At 46.4% G+C, this 18,390-nt stretch overlaps 1 protein-coding gene across 2 annotated transcripts in view; it reads left to right on the forward strand.

Annotated features, from left to right (window-relative positions):
* Positions 1-18,390, forward strand: part of AHCTF1 (AT-hook containing transcription factor 1) — a 176,272-nt gene that overhangs the window by 26,271 nt on the left and 131,611 nt on the right. For both annotated transcript variants that reach the window (XM_056567149.1, XM_056567150.1), the window contains exons 9-11: positions 11,673-11,805; positions 11,911-12,089; positions 13,012-13,073. In XM_056567149.1, the coding sequence (XP_056423124.1) occupies positions 11,673-11,805; positions 11,911-12,089; positions 13,012-13,073 (374 nt within the window). The remainder of the gene's footprint in view (positions 1-11,672; positions 11,806-11,910; positions 12,090-13,011; positions 13,074-18,390) is intronic.

Genomic DNA, 18,390 nt, shown 5'->3' on the forward strand with positions numbered 1-18,390 from the left:
ATGTAAATGGCGTCCTCGTGGCCTATGATACACACCAACACATGACAACACCAGCCTTCTCTGATGGGACACTATCATACAGGTCCAGCTGGCTAGGTGACCCTAACTCTGGCACTTATCCATAGATGGTCTATTTTAGCTGCCATCAGAGAGGGAACCCCCCCCCCCCTTCCCTTAGGGGACATGAGTGTTACTTTTACTTGTCATCTGGAAGGTTCTATATCACCGCCATACAATTATCATTCATCCATGTTATCACTGGGAGTCTGTGAGGTCATAATCACGTGAGGTCATATCTTTGAAAAGTTAATCCTTTGCCTTATTCTACTAGCGGTTGGCTTTAAATTATCTCATATCAGTAAAGCTCATCTACAGCTCCAAGTCTGACCTTCAGGCTCTACGCCTGCCTCCACACTATCTATCGATATTATTGTGTGTGTGTGAGATTCATGCTGTGATATGGCCTAAATTGAGTATTGTTTGTTCCTGTACTCATTTGACCTTGCTTTTTGACGGTGACAGTCACCAACAAGTCTTTATTTCTCTGGACCTTTATCTGTTATCTTGCAACATTTTAGTATTCTCTATGTGGTACACCATATCTTAATTTATTGTGATTACTGTGGTTTCCTCTTATCCCTGATGAGCCCCTGTGATTTAAGGGGTGAAATGCATTGGCAAGAGAGGTTTGCTACTTGACCACCCCTGAACCACCCCTTTAAAAGGGTTATCCGTGAAAAAACTTTCTTTATAAATCAACTGGTTCCAGAAAGTTAAACAGATTTGTAGATTCTTCTCCGCTCCGGTCCTGGTCCTGGACTAGTGACGTTGCCTTGACGACGACTCACAGGCACGTTTCGCATGAAAGTCTCTGTGCGTCGTTGTCAAGGCAATGTCGCAGAGAAGAGGGCCCCCCGGTGAAAATGGACAGCCCACATCGACTAATCATCCCCACCTGCAGCATAGATGGCCCATCCAGCTCACACTAACTTCCCGCTGAGGGGAGGTGAGTACAAAACAAAAGAGGGGGGGTTGGATGATGACTAAGGCCGCAGTGGTCTTCAACCATGCTGGGAGTTGTAGTTTTGCAACATCTGGAGGTCCGCAGGTTGAAGACCTCTGATGAAGGGATTGACAGGCGGTGATGATGACGGGGGTCTGGATGATGACATGGGGGGGGATGATGTATTTCCCACCCTAGGCTTATAGATGAGTCAATAACTTTTCCAGTTTTTTGGGGGGTGAAATTAAAGGCCTCGGCTTGTATTCAGTCGGCTTATACTCGAGCATATACGGTAGATATTTTTTCCAAAAGTACGGCAAAATCCACCTATATAAGTAGGGTATCCTTTTAATCGTATGGACCTACAGAATAAAGATAGTGTCATTTTTACCGAAAAATGTACAGCGTAGAAACAGAAGCCCCTAAAATTTACAAAATAGTTTTTTTCAGTTTTGTTGCACAATGATTTTTGTTCCCGTTTCGCCGTAGATTTTGGGGTAAAATGACTGATGTCATTACAAAGTAGAATTGGTGGCTCAAAAAATAAGCCCTCATATGGATTTTTTTGGTGCAAAATTGAAAGGTTTATGATTTTTAAAAGGTGAGGAGGAAAAAACGAAAGTACGGAAAAACGCTAGATCCTTAAGGGGTTAAGGACCCGTATATATTTTTTTTGCATATCTGACCACTGTCAGATGTAATAACTCTGGCATGCTTTTACCTTCATTCTGATTCGGAGATTTGTTTTTTCATGACCTATTCTACTTTGTTAGTGGTAAATTTTTGTCGATACTTGCATCATTTCTTGGTGAAAAATTCCACAATTTGATGAGAAAATTGGAAATTTAGCATTTTTCTAAATTTGAAGTGCTCTGCTTGTAAGGAAAACAGACATTCCAAATAAATTATATATTGAATCACAAATACAATATGTGTACTTTTTTATTTTCATCATAAAATTGACATGTTTTTACTTTTGGAAAACATCAGAGGGCTTCAAAGTTCAGCAGCAATTTTCCAATTTTTCACAAAATTTTCAAAATCAGAGTTTTTCAGTTGTGAAGTGGATTTGAAGGGCCTTCGTATTAGAAATACTCCACAAATGACCCCATTATAAAAACTGCACCCCTCAAAGTATTCAAAATGACATTCAGTCAGCGTTTTAACCCTTTAGGTGTTTCACAGGAATAGCAGCAAAGTGAAGGAGAAAATTCAAAATCTTCATTTTTTTACACTTGCATGTTCTTGTAGAGCCAGTTTCTGAATTTTTACAAGGGGTAATAGAAAAAGCCCCCCAAAATTTGTAACCCAATTTCTCTCGAGTAAGGAAATAACTCATGTGTATGTGAAGTGCTCTGCGAGGGCAGTAGAGGGCTCAGAAGAGAAGGAGCAACAATGGGATTTTGGCAAGTGAATTTTGCTGAAATGTTTTTTGGGGACATCTCACATTTAGGAAGCCCCTATGGTGCCAGAATAGCAAAAAACCCTGCCACCTCACTCCTATCCCTTCAGGGGGATCGTGGGTGTCTTGGACAACCACGATCCCCCTTATATTCCGGGTCACCATAGACCCAAAGGACTCGGAATCGGCGCAAATCGCCGGTGTGAATTCACCGCGATCTGCGGCGATCTGCGACATGGGAGGGGGTCTGATGACCCCCCTGGGCATTTGCACGCGGTGCCTGCTGATAGATATCAGCAGTCACCCTGGTCCGGTCCCCGCTCGGCATGGACCGAAATTCCCACATGCGTACAGGTACGCCCTGGGTCCTTAAGTACCAGGGAGCAAAGGTGTACTTGTACGCCCTGGGTCCCTATGTGGTTAAACATTCGGCATGGTAGGACATATATTAACCTCTTCGTGTTTCCACTCAAGGGTATAACTTAATTGCAAGATTCCTTTAAGAAACTTACTTTCTACAAGCGAACTGAAACACATAAAAGCCCTCACTATGATTTCTTATATGCCCACCTGTATACATTCAAAAGGAAGAAGGAAAGACACACATTTCTAAAATGTTGGAAAGCTAGCACAGCTAAAATACATAGTTGGTAATCCAGATGCCATCCCTAAGAAGGCTGGGAAAAGTGGGGTCTGAACATATATAAAAGCTTAGGTAAAACAGCCATCTTAACCCCTTAAGGACGCAGGACGTAAATGTACGTCCTGGTGAGGTGGTACTTAACGCACCAGGACGTACATTTACGTCCTAAGCATAACCGCGGGCATCGGAGCGATGCCCGTGTCATGCGCGGCTGATCCCGGCTGCTGATTGCAGCCAGGGACCCGCCGGCAATGGCCGACGCCCGCGATCTCGCGGGCGTCCGCCATTAACCCCTCAGGTGCCGGGATCAATACAGATCCCGGCATCTGCGGCAGTTCGCGATTAAAATGAACGATCGGATCGCCCGCAGCGCTGCTGCGGGGATCCGATCATTCATAACGCCGCACGGAGGTCCCCTCACATTCCTCCGTGCGGCTCCCGGCGTCTCCTGCTCTGGTCTGTGATCGAGCAGACCAGAGCAGGAGATGACCGATAATACTGATCTGTTCTATGTCCTATACATAGAACAGATCAGTATTAGCAATCATGGTATTGCTATGAATAGTCCCCTATGGGGACTATTCAAGTGTAAAAAAAATGTAAAAAAATGTAAAAGTAAAAGTAAAAAAAAAGTGAAAAATCCCCTCCCCCAATAAAAAAGTAAAACGTCCGTTTTTTCCTATTTTACCCCCAAAAAGCGTAAAAAACATTTTTTATAGACATATTTGGTATCGCCGCGTGCGTAAATGTCCGAACTATTAAAATAAAATGTTAATGATCCCGTACGGTGAACGGCGTGAACGAAAAAAAATTAAAGTCCAAAATTCCTACTTTTTTAATACATTTTATTAAAAAAAAATTATAAAAAATGTATTAAGTTTTTTATATACAAATGTGGTATCAAAAAAAAGTACAGATCATGGCGCAAAAATTGAGCCCCCATACCGCCGCTTATACGGAAAAATAAAGTTATAGGTCATCAAAATAAAGGGATTATAAACGTACTAATTTGGTTAAAAAGTTTGTGATTTTTTTTTAAGCGCAACAATAATATAAAAGTATATAATAATGGGTATCATTTTAATCGTATTGACCCTCAGAATAAAGAACACATGTCATTTTTACCATAAATTGTACGGCGTGAAAACAAAACCTTCCAAAATTAGCAAAATTGCATTTTTCGTTTTAATTTCCCCACAAAAATAGTGTTTTTTGGTTGCGCCATACATTTTATGATATAATGAGTGATGTCATTACAAAGGACAACTGGTCGCGCAAAAAACAAGCCCTCATACTAGTCTGTGGATGAAAATATAAAAGAGTTATGATTTTTAGAAGGCGAGGAGGAAAAAATGAAAACGTAAAAATTTAATTGTCTGAGTCCTTAAGGCCAAAATGGGCTGAGTCCTTAAGGGGTTAAAGGGGTATTCCAGGATTTTTTTTTCTATTTGACTATGCTACAGGGACCGTAAAGTTAGTGTAGTTCATAATAGTCTGTACCTGTGTTTGGTGGTCTGGCAATTCTTCTGTAATCTTTGGCCCAATGTTGACTTTCTACAGCATACAAAATGTCAGTTTTCTCAGGTTGCAGTAAGACCCGAGACATTGCATCACTAGTCATTTGTTCAGAGGGAGCCTGCCTTTTCTTCAATGGGTGTAGCGACTGCTGGGTGGGAGGGATATCATTCTGCAGTAAATTGTAGGTTTTCAACTGCTGGAGTCACCCTGGTTAGAAAACACTGGTCTATTGCATTGAAGGGATGACACATTTGTTTTAATGGATGAGGTGGCTGATGTGTGGGATGGAGAAAAATGACCTCATACTTAAAAGGAATTATTGGACTTGTAGTTTGAGGGAGGAAACTCTAACAGGAAATGGCCAGTTCACAAAAAGATAGGCACAAAGTTATAGTTGATTTAGAACATAGCCGTTTTGCTCCAAGGCAATCACTGAGCCTTCCTAAGCATGTCCATTACTGTCTGGCAGGTAAGTACTAAAATCAATTTAACTGCTAAAATCTGTCCAAAGAACGAAGGTGTATCCATTTAGACAGTAGTTTATGTGCCTATATGGGGGAGTAGTAGGTATTAGTTAGATGGATGCCTAGGTATTTAACCCCTTAACGACCATGGACGTGGATGTACGTCCTGGTTTGGCGGGACTTCCCGCACCAGGACGTACATTTATGTCCTGTGTATGAACGCGAACATCGGAAAGGTGCTCGCATCATACACGGCAGGTTCCGGCTGCTAGTAGCAGCCGGGGACCCGCTGGTAATGGACGACATCAGCGATCGCGCGGATGTCCGCCATTAACCCCTCAGATGCCGTGATCAATGCCGGCGATCCGATCATCCAGCATGGCAGCCGGAGGTGCCCTTACCTGGCTCCGGCCGTCTCCCGGGGTCTTCTGCTCTGGCCTGAGATCGAGCAGACCAGAGTAGATCACCGATATTACCGAGCAGTTCTGTGTCCAATGCATATCACTGCACAGTATTAGCAATCAAATGATTGCTATAGATCGTCCCCTATGGGGACATAAAAAGTGTAAAATAAAAGTTGAAAAATGTAAAAAGAAAAAGTAAAATCATGGTTTGTGCTAGGTTATTGTATTTCTGTCCACTGGGCCTCCCCTGGCTGCTGGACTTTCTTTTTGTACCTTGTTTATTTTGTATCGTACTCACTGATTGTTCTGTCACCGATTTATGCTCTTAATAAATCCTTTTTTTGAATTTGAAAAAAAAAGTAACAAAAAAGTGAAAGTGAAAAATCCCCTCCCCCAATAAAAATGAAAATTGTCCGTTTTTCCCATTTTACCCCCAAAAAGCGTAAAAATTTTTTTTATAAACATATTTGGTATGTGAATGGTGTAAACGTAAAAAAAGTCCAAAAATGCAGCTTTTTTTTGTCACATTTTATCTAACCCCTTAAGGACGCAGCCCTTTTTCACCTTGGGGACTGAGCCCTTTTTCTCAATTTTGACCACCGTCACTTTACGAATTAATAACGCAAAAACGCTTTTACCGAATATTCTTATTCTGAGATAATTTTTTCGTGACATATTCTACTTTATTTTGGTGGTAAATTTTCGGCGTTAATTGCATCCTTTTTTGGTGAAAAATCCCAAAATTTCATGAAAATTTAGAAAATTTTGCATTTTTCTAACTTTGAAGCTCTCGAATTGTAAGGAAAATGGATATTCCAAATAAATTTTATATTTCTTCACAAACACAATATGTCCACTTTATCATAAAATGGACATACTTTTGCTTTTTGAAAAAATTAGAGGGCTTCAAAGTAGAGCAGCAATTTTCAAAAATGTCATGAAAATTGCTAAATCTGATGGGACAGATGTTACAGAACTACAACTCCCAGCATGCCTGAGCAGTCGAGGCATGCTGAGAGTTGTAGTTTGGCAACATCTGGAGGGCTACTGTTTGGGCACCACTGTAACAGTGGTCTCCAAACTGTGACCCTCCAGATGTTGCAAAACTTCAACTCCCAGCATGCCCAGACAGCCTTTGGCTGTCTGGGCATGCTGGGAGTTGGTTTGGCCCCCCTAGTGGTTGCCACAGTAAAGATCGATTTACTTTCACTTTCAATTCCCCCCCCCCCCCCCCCCCCCACTGTCGATTCCCTACCTGATTAGGATCCAGCAGGCTCCAGCGAAGATCCCAGATCCCCAGGCATCTTTTCCTGCAGGTACGGTCTCCATCTTCTTCCCAGAGCCCTGTCCTCCGTTCTGACTAATGCCAGGGGATAGGAGTAGATCGCAGCTTTGCGTCCTCACTCCTATCCTTTAGGCTGATCGGGGCTGTTGCTGACAGCTCCGATCAGCCCTATTTTCCGGGTGATCGGGTCACCAGAGACCCGATCGGCCCGGAATGGGAGAAAATCGCATGTCTTAATTGACATGCGATTTTCTCCGATCGCAGACATGGGGGGGTCTCAGGACCCCCCTGGGCGATGTGCCAGGGTGCCTGCTGAATGATTTCAGCAGGCATCCGGCTCCGGTCCCCAACCGGCTAGCGGTGGGGACCGGATTTCCCACGGGCGTATGGATACGCCCTCGGTCCTTAAGGACTCGGATTGCAGGGCGTATCCATACGCCCTGTGTCCTGAAGAGGTTAAAAAAAAATTATAAAAAATGATCTAAAAGTTTTATATATGCAACTGTGGTATCGATAAAAAGTACAGATGACGGCGCAAACAATGAGCCCTCATACCGCCCTATATATGGAAAAATGAAAAAGTTATAGGTTGTCAAAATAGGGCGATTTTAGATTACTGATTTTGTACAAAAAGTTTTAGATTTTTTTTTTTAAGTGGTAAAAAAATATGAAAGTATCTAGCCATGGGTATCATTTTAATCGTATTGACCCACAGAATAGAGAACACATGTCATTTTTACTGTTAAGTGTATAGTGTGAAAACAAAACCCTCCAAAATGTGCAAAATTGTGGTTTTCATTAAAATTTCCTCCCAAAAAAAAAATATTTTGGGTTCGCTGTACATTTTATGGTAAAATGAGAAGATTCATTACAAAGTACAATTGGTCACGCAAAAAACAAGCCCTTATATGGGTCTGTAGATGGAAATATAAAGGAGTTATAGGTTTTAGAAAGCGAGGAGGAAAAAACAAAAATGCTAAAATAAAATTGGCCCTGGTTCTTAAAGGGATACTCCGGTGCTTACACGTCTTATCCCCTATCCACAGGAATGGGGATAAGATGCCTGATCGCGGGAGTCCAGCAGCTGGGGACGCTCGTGATCATGTACGCGGCACCCCGTTTGTAATCGGTCCCTGGAGCGTGTTCGCTCCGGGTCTGATTACGGTTGGCCGTCGGCGTGTGACGTCACGCCTCCGCCCCCGTGTGACGTCACGCTCCGCCCCTCAATGCAAGCCTGCGGGAGGGGTGTGATAGCTATATATATATATATATATATATATATATATATATATATATATATAATACCTTTTGGATAGGGGATAAGATGTGTAAGCACCGGAGTACCTCTTTAAGGTTAAAATGGGCATGGTCCTTAAGGGTTTAAGTGGTAACTCTCATTAAAACAAATTTTTGCTATTGCTCTCCTTATGGTAAATTTAAAAAAAATTCTCGGTCGCCTCATGGGGGGACACAGATACCATAGGTATTATGCTGCTGCCACCAGCAGGCTGACACTAGGCAAAAAAAAAGTATACCCGCCCACAGGCACTGAGCTAATCTGTTTTAACTTAGTGTCCGTAGGAGGCAGACACGTCTGGAGGTCTTGTACAACTCCTGCTCCTACCTTTGCATCGTTTCCCTCCGACCTTCGTTTCGGAGGGTCCCTTTATTTCTCTCATGCCCTCGATCTCCTTCTTTTGGCAGGGTTTTGCTAGATAATGATTTGTTGTGGCTGTCGCTGTCCAAGCTTACGCAGGGGCACTTGTTGCTCCTGCCAGGGCAGTTCATGGTTTTTCTCCCCTCTTGCTCTGGGTGAGGTTCAGTGGGTTCTTGCCAGGTCTATACCTCTGCTTCTCTAGCCCCTAGCGTCACTCACATTTATGGGTATGCCTTGTTTGGCAGCCATCCTGGTGGTCCTTGTGTTTTCCTTCTGGATGTGAGGGCTCAGTTCTATTTTACACTCCAGCACTTTTTCTACTTAGTGTCTCTAGGCCTTCCCCTTCAGGCCTCTCTGCTCAGGTCGCCTCAGGCTCCCCAGGGCTCCTCTTCAGTCTTAGCTGGGGCAAGTCCCTCCTCCTTTTTAGGAGTTTGTCGTTTTCCTGTGCTTGCCCTCCAGTCTGGGGGGGGGTCACCCTCCCGCGCCCTGGTCAGGTCTTCTCTTCCTCGCCTTGTTGCTTCGGATGGGTCGCCATCTCGCTCCCCATGGTCTTTCTCTCGGTATCTGTCGTTCTGGATGTTCCTCTCTCGGTCATCCAATCAGTTTCCACATTGAAATTCCCTGCTTGCTCGACCTTGGCTATATCCTAGTCTCTTGTGTCTACGAGTGCTATGGCATGGTTGCCTTTTTGTCCTGGCCGCAGTTCTCCCCTAAGGTTGGGTCACTTTTCTCTGGTGCCCCGGAGTCGTTCTGGTCCCTCCCTGTCGGTCTTTTGCCTTTTCAGGCTTTCCTTGCCTTGGGCTCTCGGCCAGGTGGCTTTTCCATGCCTTGTGCTCCAAGGTGGTTGTTCCTCGAGCTTCCACCATCCTGGGAGTTTGTCCTGGGCTTGGTTAGGTTCCGGTCCTGCTTTTCTCTGCAGTGACGGTCTTTTCTTTCCCGCTCCATGTCCTGCCCCGATGTAGGTGCTCAGCTGGAATGTTCGCTCTGGCTTGAGGTTCTCTGCCTCTCCTGGTTGGGACTCCAGGGACCCTCCTTTTTCTTCCTGGACATGGGTTCCTCTGCTTCTCTGGGTGGCGACTCCAGTGTTCTGGATGGCTCCGCTCCTTCCCTCCGGTCTATTTGCATTCCTCCTTCTCTCTCCGGAGTGGGAGGTGCCCGGATCGTAGGGTCTCGGGGTTAGGGGCTTGGTTGCCCAGTCTGGCTGTTTCGGGTGTCTCCACATGCGTGGTCCACTTGTCGCATGTTTTTCACTTTTGTGACACTGTGGAGTACTCTTGAGTTCTCCTCTGCCAGGCTTTGAGCGGAGTGGCCTAGGATTGAGAATTGAGTTAACCCTCTTGGTTCGGGTGTTCTGCGGGTGCATTTTGTCCTAGCTTTCCTTCTGGCCGTTTTCTTCAGGTGCTCTGGTCTGTTCATGAGTTTTGTTTCTTCTTCGTCCCGTTCTAGCAGCTCTGGTATCCGCCTTCTGAGTCTTGCCTTCTGGGTGAGCGTGCTCAGCTGCTTTTCTACTGTTCTTTCCCCTCAGCCTCTGTCCCACAGTTGCGTTAGCCTTCTGTCAGGGCTCTCCCTTCATGCCTCCCCGGCATATTTTCTGGAAGTGGCATTTCCTCGCCATGTTTGTCTTGCTTCGCTGAATCTCTGCATTAGAGCTTCTCTTATCTCTCTCTTCAGTGTTTAGCCCAGGCCTCAGTGGTTCTTTTTCTCAGGGGTGTGTTCTGCTCCTGCCAGGCCATGTTTGGCCCAGCAGGCCTCAGAAGCGACCGTTTGTTGTTTATCTGGTTGGCTGTTGGACCCCAGTTCTCTGCTCAGTTCCTTCTAGTTAGTCCTGCTTCGCCCCTCATGTTTTGTGGGGGCTGTCTGATGGTTGGTAGCCAGGTTTCTGTTTCCTTTGAGCCTTGACCTCTTTCTTGGGTGACTGGTTATGGCTCAGTCTCTGGCCTGACCTTCCCTTATTTGGCATTGTTTTTCCCACCCCGGGGACTGCTTTTGGACGTCCCATAGTATCTGTGTCCCCTAATGAGGCGACCGAGAGGAGATCTTTTGTACTCACGGTAAAATCTTTCTTGTAGCCTTCATTGGGAAACACAGCACCCACCCATTTACGGTTCCTGGTCAGGTTGTGTGTTGCCTGTTATTGTTTTCTGGTGTCCTTCGAACAATTTCTCCTTTTGTTGTTTGGCTTCTCCTACTGATATGTGACATAACTGATTAGCTCAGTGCCTGTGGGCAGGTATATCCTGCTGGGAAGAGCCAACTTTTTTTTGCCTAGTGTCAGCCTTCTAGTGGCAGCAGCATAATACCCCATGGTATCTGTGCCCCAAATGAAGGCTACGAGAAAATCTTTATAGGGAGGACAAGAAAAACTCATTTCTACTATTCTTTGTTAAAAAAATAAGTTTTCTATGTTTTGTTTGTGCTTAGAAAAGCTCAAGCGCACATTTTCCCCCATAGCCTACACAGACTTAGGACCGAAGCCCAAACACAGGAAGTGCAGCCTGGAGTGCTGAGTGGGTGTGTCCCACCAACAGCATATGGCAGTTAAGAGGAGCTATGATTAGATGAGGCTGGACACACCCCCCTCAGCACTCCAGGCGGCATTTCCTGTGTTTGGGCTTTGGTCCTAAGTCTGTGTAGGCTATGGGGGAAAATGTGCTCTTGAGCTTTTTTAAGCGCAAATAAAACATAGAAAACTAAATTTTTTTTTTTTTAACAAAGTATAGTAGAAATATTAATTTACCATAAGGAATGCAATAGCAAAAATTTGTTTTAATGAGTGACCATTTAAGAGAAGTAGTCTGCCATTGGTAAGGGAAGGTAGCCTTGAAGCGCTGTGGGGCAAGAGTAAAGTGTACAAATGCAGACAGGAGGGGGCAGGACACAAGTTATCCAGTGTGGACGTCATAAAGCTTCTTGCTAAGCCTGTGGTTTCCAACCTTTTTTGCCTTGGCTAACCCCTCGGCAAAATCTTTTTTCGATGCATGATTACAAAAAAAAAAAAAAAAAACACGCGCAAAGCTACACTAACGTGGATTCTAATAAGACTTGCTAGGGAATGTAGTTTGTTACATGGTGTGTAAATCCTGCCACAGACTGTTCAGTATCTGTAGAGATAGTAAAGTCCACCAAGTATCAGTAGATGGTGCACACTTTATGGTGACTTGGAGACAGTCATTGGTACAGGTTGATAATTCTAACTTATCTGAGAAAAAGGGAAATGTTTTCAGTGCATTCTATATGTTAGTAGTTGTAATGGTGGTTATGCATATGTTTAAACTATCATCATGTTTTTCTTTCAGTTTCATCACCTGATACCAGTGTGTCAATTTTTAGCTGGCAAGTTAATACTTATGGACAAAATAAGCCTTCAGTTTACATGGGAGTGTTTGATATAAATCGTTGGTATCAAGCACAGATGCCCGATTCTTTGAGGTGAGAGGTGCAGTTTTATTTCTTGGGTGTGGGGCTTGAAAGGAATAACAGTTAATGCATGTCTATATCATATCCATTTCATTGTTTTTTTGTCCCATTTCACAGGCCTGGTCAGTTTCTCAGAAACTGTTCATATTTTGCGTTCTGGTCTCTAGAAGCTTTGACAAACATGACTGAAGACGCCATATTTGACATTCTTGTACATGAGCGTAGTCTGAGTAGAGGAGTTCCACCTTCGTATCCACCTCCAGAGCAATTCTTTTTTCCAAGCACCTATAATTTTGGTATGGTTTCATTTGTTTATGGTTTGCTTTTGTAAAAAGTTCAGCTATATTCCTTGTGCTTAAAGAGCATTTGTCATGTTCAAAATCAGCTAAGCTTAAGTGTAATGTGTGTTTGCGCTTAATAAATTTATGTGTGTGTATATATTTTATATAACTATGATCAACCACAAAACAATAGCAAGGTTGGGATTAAAGGGGTACACCACCCCAGGACATCTTATCCCCTATCCAAAGCATAGGGGATAAGATGTCAGATTGCCGGGGTCCCGCTGCTGGGGACACCCGGGATCTCCGCTGCGGCACCTAGCTGTCATTACTGCACAGAGCACACTCGCTCTGTGCGTAATGACCGGCGATACAGGGGCCGGAGCAATGTGACGTCACGGCCCGCCCCCTTAATGCAAGTCTACGGGATGCGGCGTGATGGCCGCCACTCTCCCTCCCATAGACATGTATTGAGGGAGGCGGAGCCATAACATATCGATGATCCGGCCCCTTTATTGCCCATCATTATGCACAAAGCGAGTTTGCTCTGTGCAGTAATGATAGCGGGGTGCCGCAGCGGAGATCCTGGGGGTCCCCATCAGCGTGACCCTGGCGATCTGACATCTTATACCCTATATTTTGTATAGGGGATAAGATGCTAGGGGTGGAGTACCCCTTTAAGGGAGATTCCAGAACTGAAACAAGCTCTGCACTGCAGCCATGCAATGTTTGATAAATATTTTAATATGCACTTGTACTTTCAATGGCATTAGCACACTGTTCTTCTTACCTGTTAGGACCAAGGGCTGGTGTGTGGGCCCTCAGGGACCTGGCAGATTCTCGTAAAGTTGCAAAGAAGTAAGGATGTTTCAATGTGGACCTTTTTAAAATACTTTTCTAACAATTTAAATTTTTCTTTTTTCATGTCATATTGAAGATGCTACTTGTTTGCTGAATTCTGGAGTTATCCACTTCACGTGCACTGGCTTTCAAAAAGAGGTAATGTTAACTGTTTTGAGACAAATTTTGATGTGTGTGTGTATAATAAATACCAAACACCAAAAATACTGATTTCTCTGTCGAGGACACATGAACCGTGGGTATATGCTGCGGCCACTAGGTGGAACAAAAAAGGAAGTCTACCCCTCCTGGCAGGATATACCCCGCCTACTGGCTTTGAGCTAATCAGTTTGAGCTTATTGTCAGTGAGAGGCAGACACAGGTCTGGAGTTCTCCAGGCCTGGTCTTTTTCCTTTTTATTATTTTCTAGCTAGGGACGTCTAGTTTGAGTTTTCTTCTTTTTTGTTTTCTTTTTAGGGTTGGGAGGCAGGAGCATGGCACTACCTGTTCTCTCACATGCAATGATGGGGCACGATTCATAAAGTATGGGCTGTTAACCCCTTCTCGCCAGAGACAAGCACAAGGTGGTTGTACCCTGGGTCCTGGTCCCCCTATTTCCCCTGTTCGTCTTTCTATGGGTTTATGCAGGTGGTGCCAGCTGGCTGAAGACACCGGGAGGTGAGTACTTACTCTCTGCGGTCTCCCCTTGTGCCAGGACTATGCTGCGCGGCTCTTACTGCACTCTGACCCCGCCAGTCTCCCGGCAGGGCAGCTGGGATAGCGGCTTCATGCTAACTTTAGGCTGTGGCACCAGCCTGTACATCTGGGCACGAGCTCCACTCTCATGTCGGGTAGGCGGCGCATGCTCTAAGGCAGAGAGCTCCGGCTACTGGGACCAATGGCGCATCAGCATGCACACCAGGGGGTCAGGCTCGTCCTATCCCATGGGTGCGCACGCTCTGGGAGTCATAACCCTGGCACCGCCTCCCTTCCTTTCCAATAGTGGCTTAACCCTGGAACCGCTTCCTCCTTGAAAATAGCGGCGCTCTCCTGTACCACGCTGGTGTCCCTGCCCACTCCTATGCCCGGCAGTGGCTCCTCCCACTCCCTCTTCTCCTCAGAAGCTGGGTGACTGCTTCTGACATCTGAGGACTGCTCCTCTTCTTCTCTTCATGACTTGGGAACCTGGGTGAGCTTGCTCCTATTTTTTATTTTATTTTGGTTGGCTTGTCTGCTTTGGAGCGGTCCTCCTTGCCTCCCCTCACTTATCCGCACGGCATTCTCACAAGCGCCCTAGTGTCTTGTCTTCCGATTCCTCCCCCAACGATTTTGTTTGTGTTGTCACTTTGCCGCTCCGGTTCCCCCTCTCCAGCCACCCCCCCCTGCTTCCGTGGCCGCTCCCCTAGAGGCCGTTTCCGGTCCCCTGCTCGTTGTTCCAGGTTTGCTACACCTCGGCCTAAGGACCCCTACAGTATGTTCCCGGTCTCCAGGGGAACTGGTGGATGTGGAGTCAGTTCCGCCTTTGGATTAAGAGGAACTGTCAGGCATGTCGGACATGGTGGACAGTTTGGTGTCAGCTATCAGACACCTTTCATCTGCAGGACCCTGGAACTTTGGACCCAGCCCCAGAAGTTTTCTTCTGCCGCACTCCTAAGGTCTTCAGTCCTCACACTGAATTCGACGAGCTGCTGGATGCAGCCTGGAAGCATCCTAAATGACGCTTCTTAGAAGTTTAAAAGCTTTGGGCAATGTTTCCATTTTCCCAAGACCTGGTCTTGAAATGGACTGCCCCACCTATGGTGGACCCTCCGTTGTCCCATGTGTCCAATACCCTTCCCTTGGTGGACGCGGCTTCCTTTAAGGTTCTGTTGGACAAGTGAATTGAGAATCTGGGCAAATTCGCATTTGAAGCAGAAGGGTCAACCTTGCTTCTCGCTTTCGCTTCCACCTGGGTGGTCAAAGCTTTTGTCGGCTTGGGCTCCCACACTTCGTCAAGGCATTTTGTCCGGGTCCCCTCCAGGCGACTTAGCAGACCTGGCACTCCAGATCTCCAATGCCGGGGACTACCTGTGCTCAGCATCTCTGGAGTCTTTGTGTCCGGAACCTGGTCTTTTTGTGGCTGAAGGCCTGGCATGCCGACGCTGTTTTCAAGAAATTCCTTTGGGAACTGCCCTTTTCAGGCGCCTGTCTCTGTGGTAAGCACCTGGATGAAATTATTTCTGAGGCGACAGTTGGAAAGAGCTCCTTACTACCGCAAAATAGAGTACGCCTCACCGGTTCCCGCCACAAGTCATTTCCTTTCAGTCCTTTGCCTTGGCTGGCAGGACAGTCCAGCAGCCTCGCAGGCTCGGAAGGCACCATCCTTCAAGACTCGTACATCTCGTACAAGTTGGATAAGCATTCGGCCCGCTTTACTGCCGAGCCAGGTTACCACAAACTGCCAGTCCCGCTCCCCATGTTCTCCCTCCCTAGCATCAGCCTTTCAGTCCGTGCTCCACACCCTTCTAGCCAAGGGGGTGATAGTTCCAGTTCCACCTCAGGAACATTTTTTGGGATTCTATTCGAATCTTCATCGTTCCCAAGAAAGGAGGCACAGTCTGGCCAATACTCGATCTGAAGCAGCTCAACCAGCATTTGCATCTGCAGCATTTCTGCATGGAGTCTCTTCGTTCAGTGTCCGTGAATCAGGGAGAGTTCCTGTCCTCGGTGGATATCCAGGACGCTTACCTTTACATCCCCATCTTCCTGCCTCACCAGTTGTTTTCTCCGCTTTGCCGCCCCTGCAGGTGTCTTTCAGTTTGTGGCTCCGCCCTTCGCGCTGGCCACGGCTCCCAGGGTCTTCACCAAGGTGCCTCTGAGGGACAAGTCTCCACGGTCCCTCCAATGCCGAATTCTCCTGCCCCTCAGCGTGCGTCAGTCTCTCCTTTTGGTTGCTCACCTCCCCGCTACTCCAGGAGAGGCGTTCTTTCCTGCTGCTTCGCTGGCAGGTCTTGACGACAGACTCGAGCCTCCTTGACTGGGGGGCGAGTTTTCAGGATTGGACGGTTCAGGGCCGTTGGTTCCCCCCCCCCCCAGGGAGACCCACCTCTCCATCAACGTCTTGGAACTTAGGGCCATCTTTCTCTGTCCGGGAGTCGGTCCTTCGGGGACACCCAGTTCGGGTGCAAACAGACAATGCCATGATGTTGGTTTACATCAACCACCAGGGTGGCACCCGCAGCTCTCTGGCGATGGCAGAGGCATCCAGGATCCTGCTCTGGGCGGAATGCTAGGTTCCCTCCATCACAGCTGTCCACATCCTGGGTGTGGACAACTGGGATGCGGACTTTTTGAGTCGCACCTCGGCTGACCCCAGAGAGTAGTCTTTCCACCCGGAGGTGTTTTGTGATGACCTCTTTGCCTCCTGCCTAAACCGGTAGGTTCCCCGTTCCGTCACCAGGTCCTGCGATCCTCTGGCCCTGGCCTTGCTAGCCATTCTCTGGACCACCTTCTCCCTTCCCGATCTCTTCTCCTTCCCAAGGTCGTGAGGAAGATGAAGGCGGAGGGCATCTAGGCGATTCTTGTGGCTCCGAATTGCCCCAGCCACGCGTGGTACGCAGATGTCATCCGCCTCGTTGTGGATGCCCCCGTGCGCCTTCAGGATCACCCTGATCTACTCTTGCAGGGTCCCTGCTACCACCCCAATTCTCTATTCCCTTCCCTTTTTCAGTGGCCCTTGGCGTCCAACCCTCGTGTGCGCATGTTCTTGCAGGGTGTGGCCCACACAGCTCTGCCGTACAGGTCTCCCACCCCGCCCTGGGATCTGAATCTGGTGCTCAGCGCCTTGCAAGGCACCCCCTTTGAGCCCCTCCGGGAAGTCTCCCTTCGCTTCGTTTCATGGAAGGTAGCCTTTCTTATTGCTGTTACCACCATTTGGCGGGTGTGGGAATTGGCGGCTCTCCTGCCGTTCCCCCTTCCTGGTCCTTCATCAGGACAAGGTTGTCTTTCGGGCCAGTTTTTTCCTTCTCAAAAGGAAAGATGTCCAGCATTCGGGTGAAGTGCAAACAGGGTATAACTTTATTTAGGCTTGCACATACACGATTAGACTTTATGACTAAGCGCGAAAGCGTGAAACGCATCAGAGTATTCACCCGAATTCTGGACATCTTTCCTTTTTGAGATTGTTTCCTGAGAAGCGGGTCCGCGCACAGTTGGTGTTCCTATCTGGGTGAGCTGTCTTCAGTTTGCCAGTTCCTTCCTTCCTTCCTTCCTGCCGAAGGTGGTCTCCACTTTCTATCTGAATGAGGATATCGTTCACCCCTCCTTTTGCCTGGGCCCGTCCCACCGTAAGGAGTGCTCTCTCCATAAATTGTACATTGTTAGGGCCATACAGGCCTATCTCTCGCTCACCTTCTTGTCCTGGTGTTATGACCCGCTGTTCGTCCTCCCTGAAGGCAGGCGCAAATGATTCCCGACCATCGTCTGCCATCGGATCGGACTGCCATCGCAGAAGCCTATCGCAGTAATGGGAGGGTTCTGCCCTTTCAGGACATGGCTCCTTCCACCCGTTCCGTCGGGGCCTCCTGGGCGGTCCAGAACTGGGCTTTGGCCTTGCAGGTGTGTAAGGTGGCCCCGAGGTCGCCGGTTTACACGTTTACCAAGTTTTACTAAGTGCACAATTTTGTATCTGCTGACGTGGGGTTTGGCCGCAAGGTGTTGCTCTGCCTTCCACCTTATTCCCTTCTGTCGGAATTCCTGTTCTCCCACCCTGAGGACTGCTTTGGGACATCCCTGTTTCTCCTAATGGAGATGACCGAGAAGTCGTGTTTTTTTTTTATTTTTTTTATTCTTCTTTTATACTTAATGTAAAATCTTTCTCGGGGACACAGCACCCACCCATTGGTTGCTAGTCTGACCTGGGGGTAGGTTGTCTGTCGGTGAGGTCATTCGGTCAGTTTTGTCTGGGGTTTTACCTCGGACAACCCTTTTGTTTTCTTGTCAGTCCTCTCCTACTGCTTTGGGACTGATTAGCTCAGAGCCAGTAGGCAGGGTATATCTTGCTAAGAGGGGCCAACTTCCTTTTTTTATTTTTTTGTTGTCTAGTGGCAGCAGCATATACCCACGGTTCCTGTGTCCCCCAATGGAGTCTGAGAGAAATTTTACAGTAAGTATAAAAAAATCTACTTTTTTTTTTTTTTAATCTCATGATGTATCAGAATAATTTTTTATAAAAAAGCATTCTAAAAGTCCTGTCAAAACAAAAAAAATGGTATCCATCTTTGGGTTTTGTATTTTACGCACTGTACTTTACAGTTAAACTGGCATGTTCTCTTTATTCTGTGGGTCAATGCGATTAAAATTATACCCATCTTAAAGCGTAACTGTCAATCCCAAAAAAATAATTAGTATCTAATCGCTGACCATGTACATCAAATTTTTATGCCTCGATCACCTATATTTATTGTAAAATACCATTTTTCATTAGCTTACAGTGTTA

Source organism: Hyla sarda, chromosome 3 (assembly GCF_029499605.1).
Source record: "Hyla sarda isolate aHylSar1 chromosome 3, aHylSar1.hap1, whole genome shotgun sequence".
In the NCBI taxonomy this organism is placed as follows: domain Eukaryota; kingdom Metazoa; phylum Chordata; class Amphibia; order Anura; family Hylidae; genus Hyla; species Hyla sarda.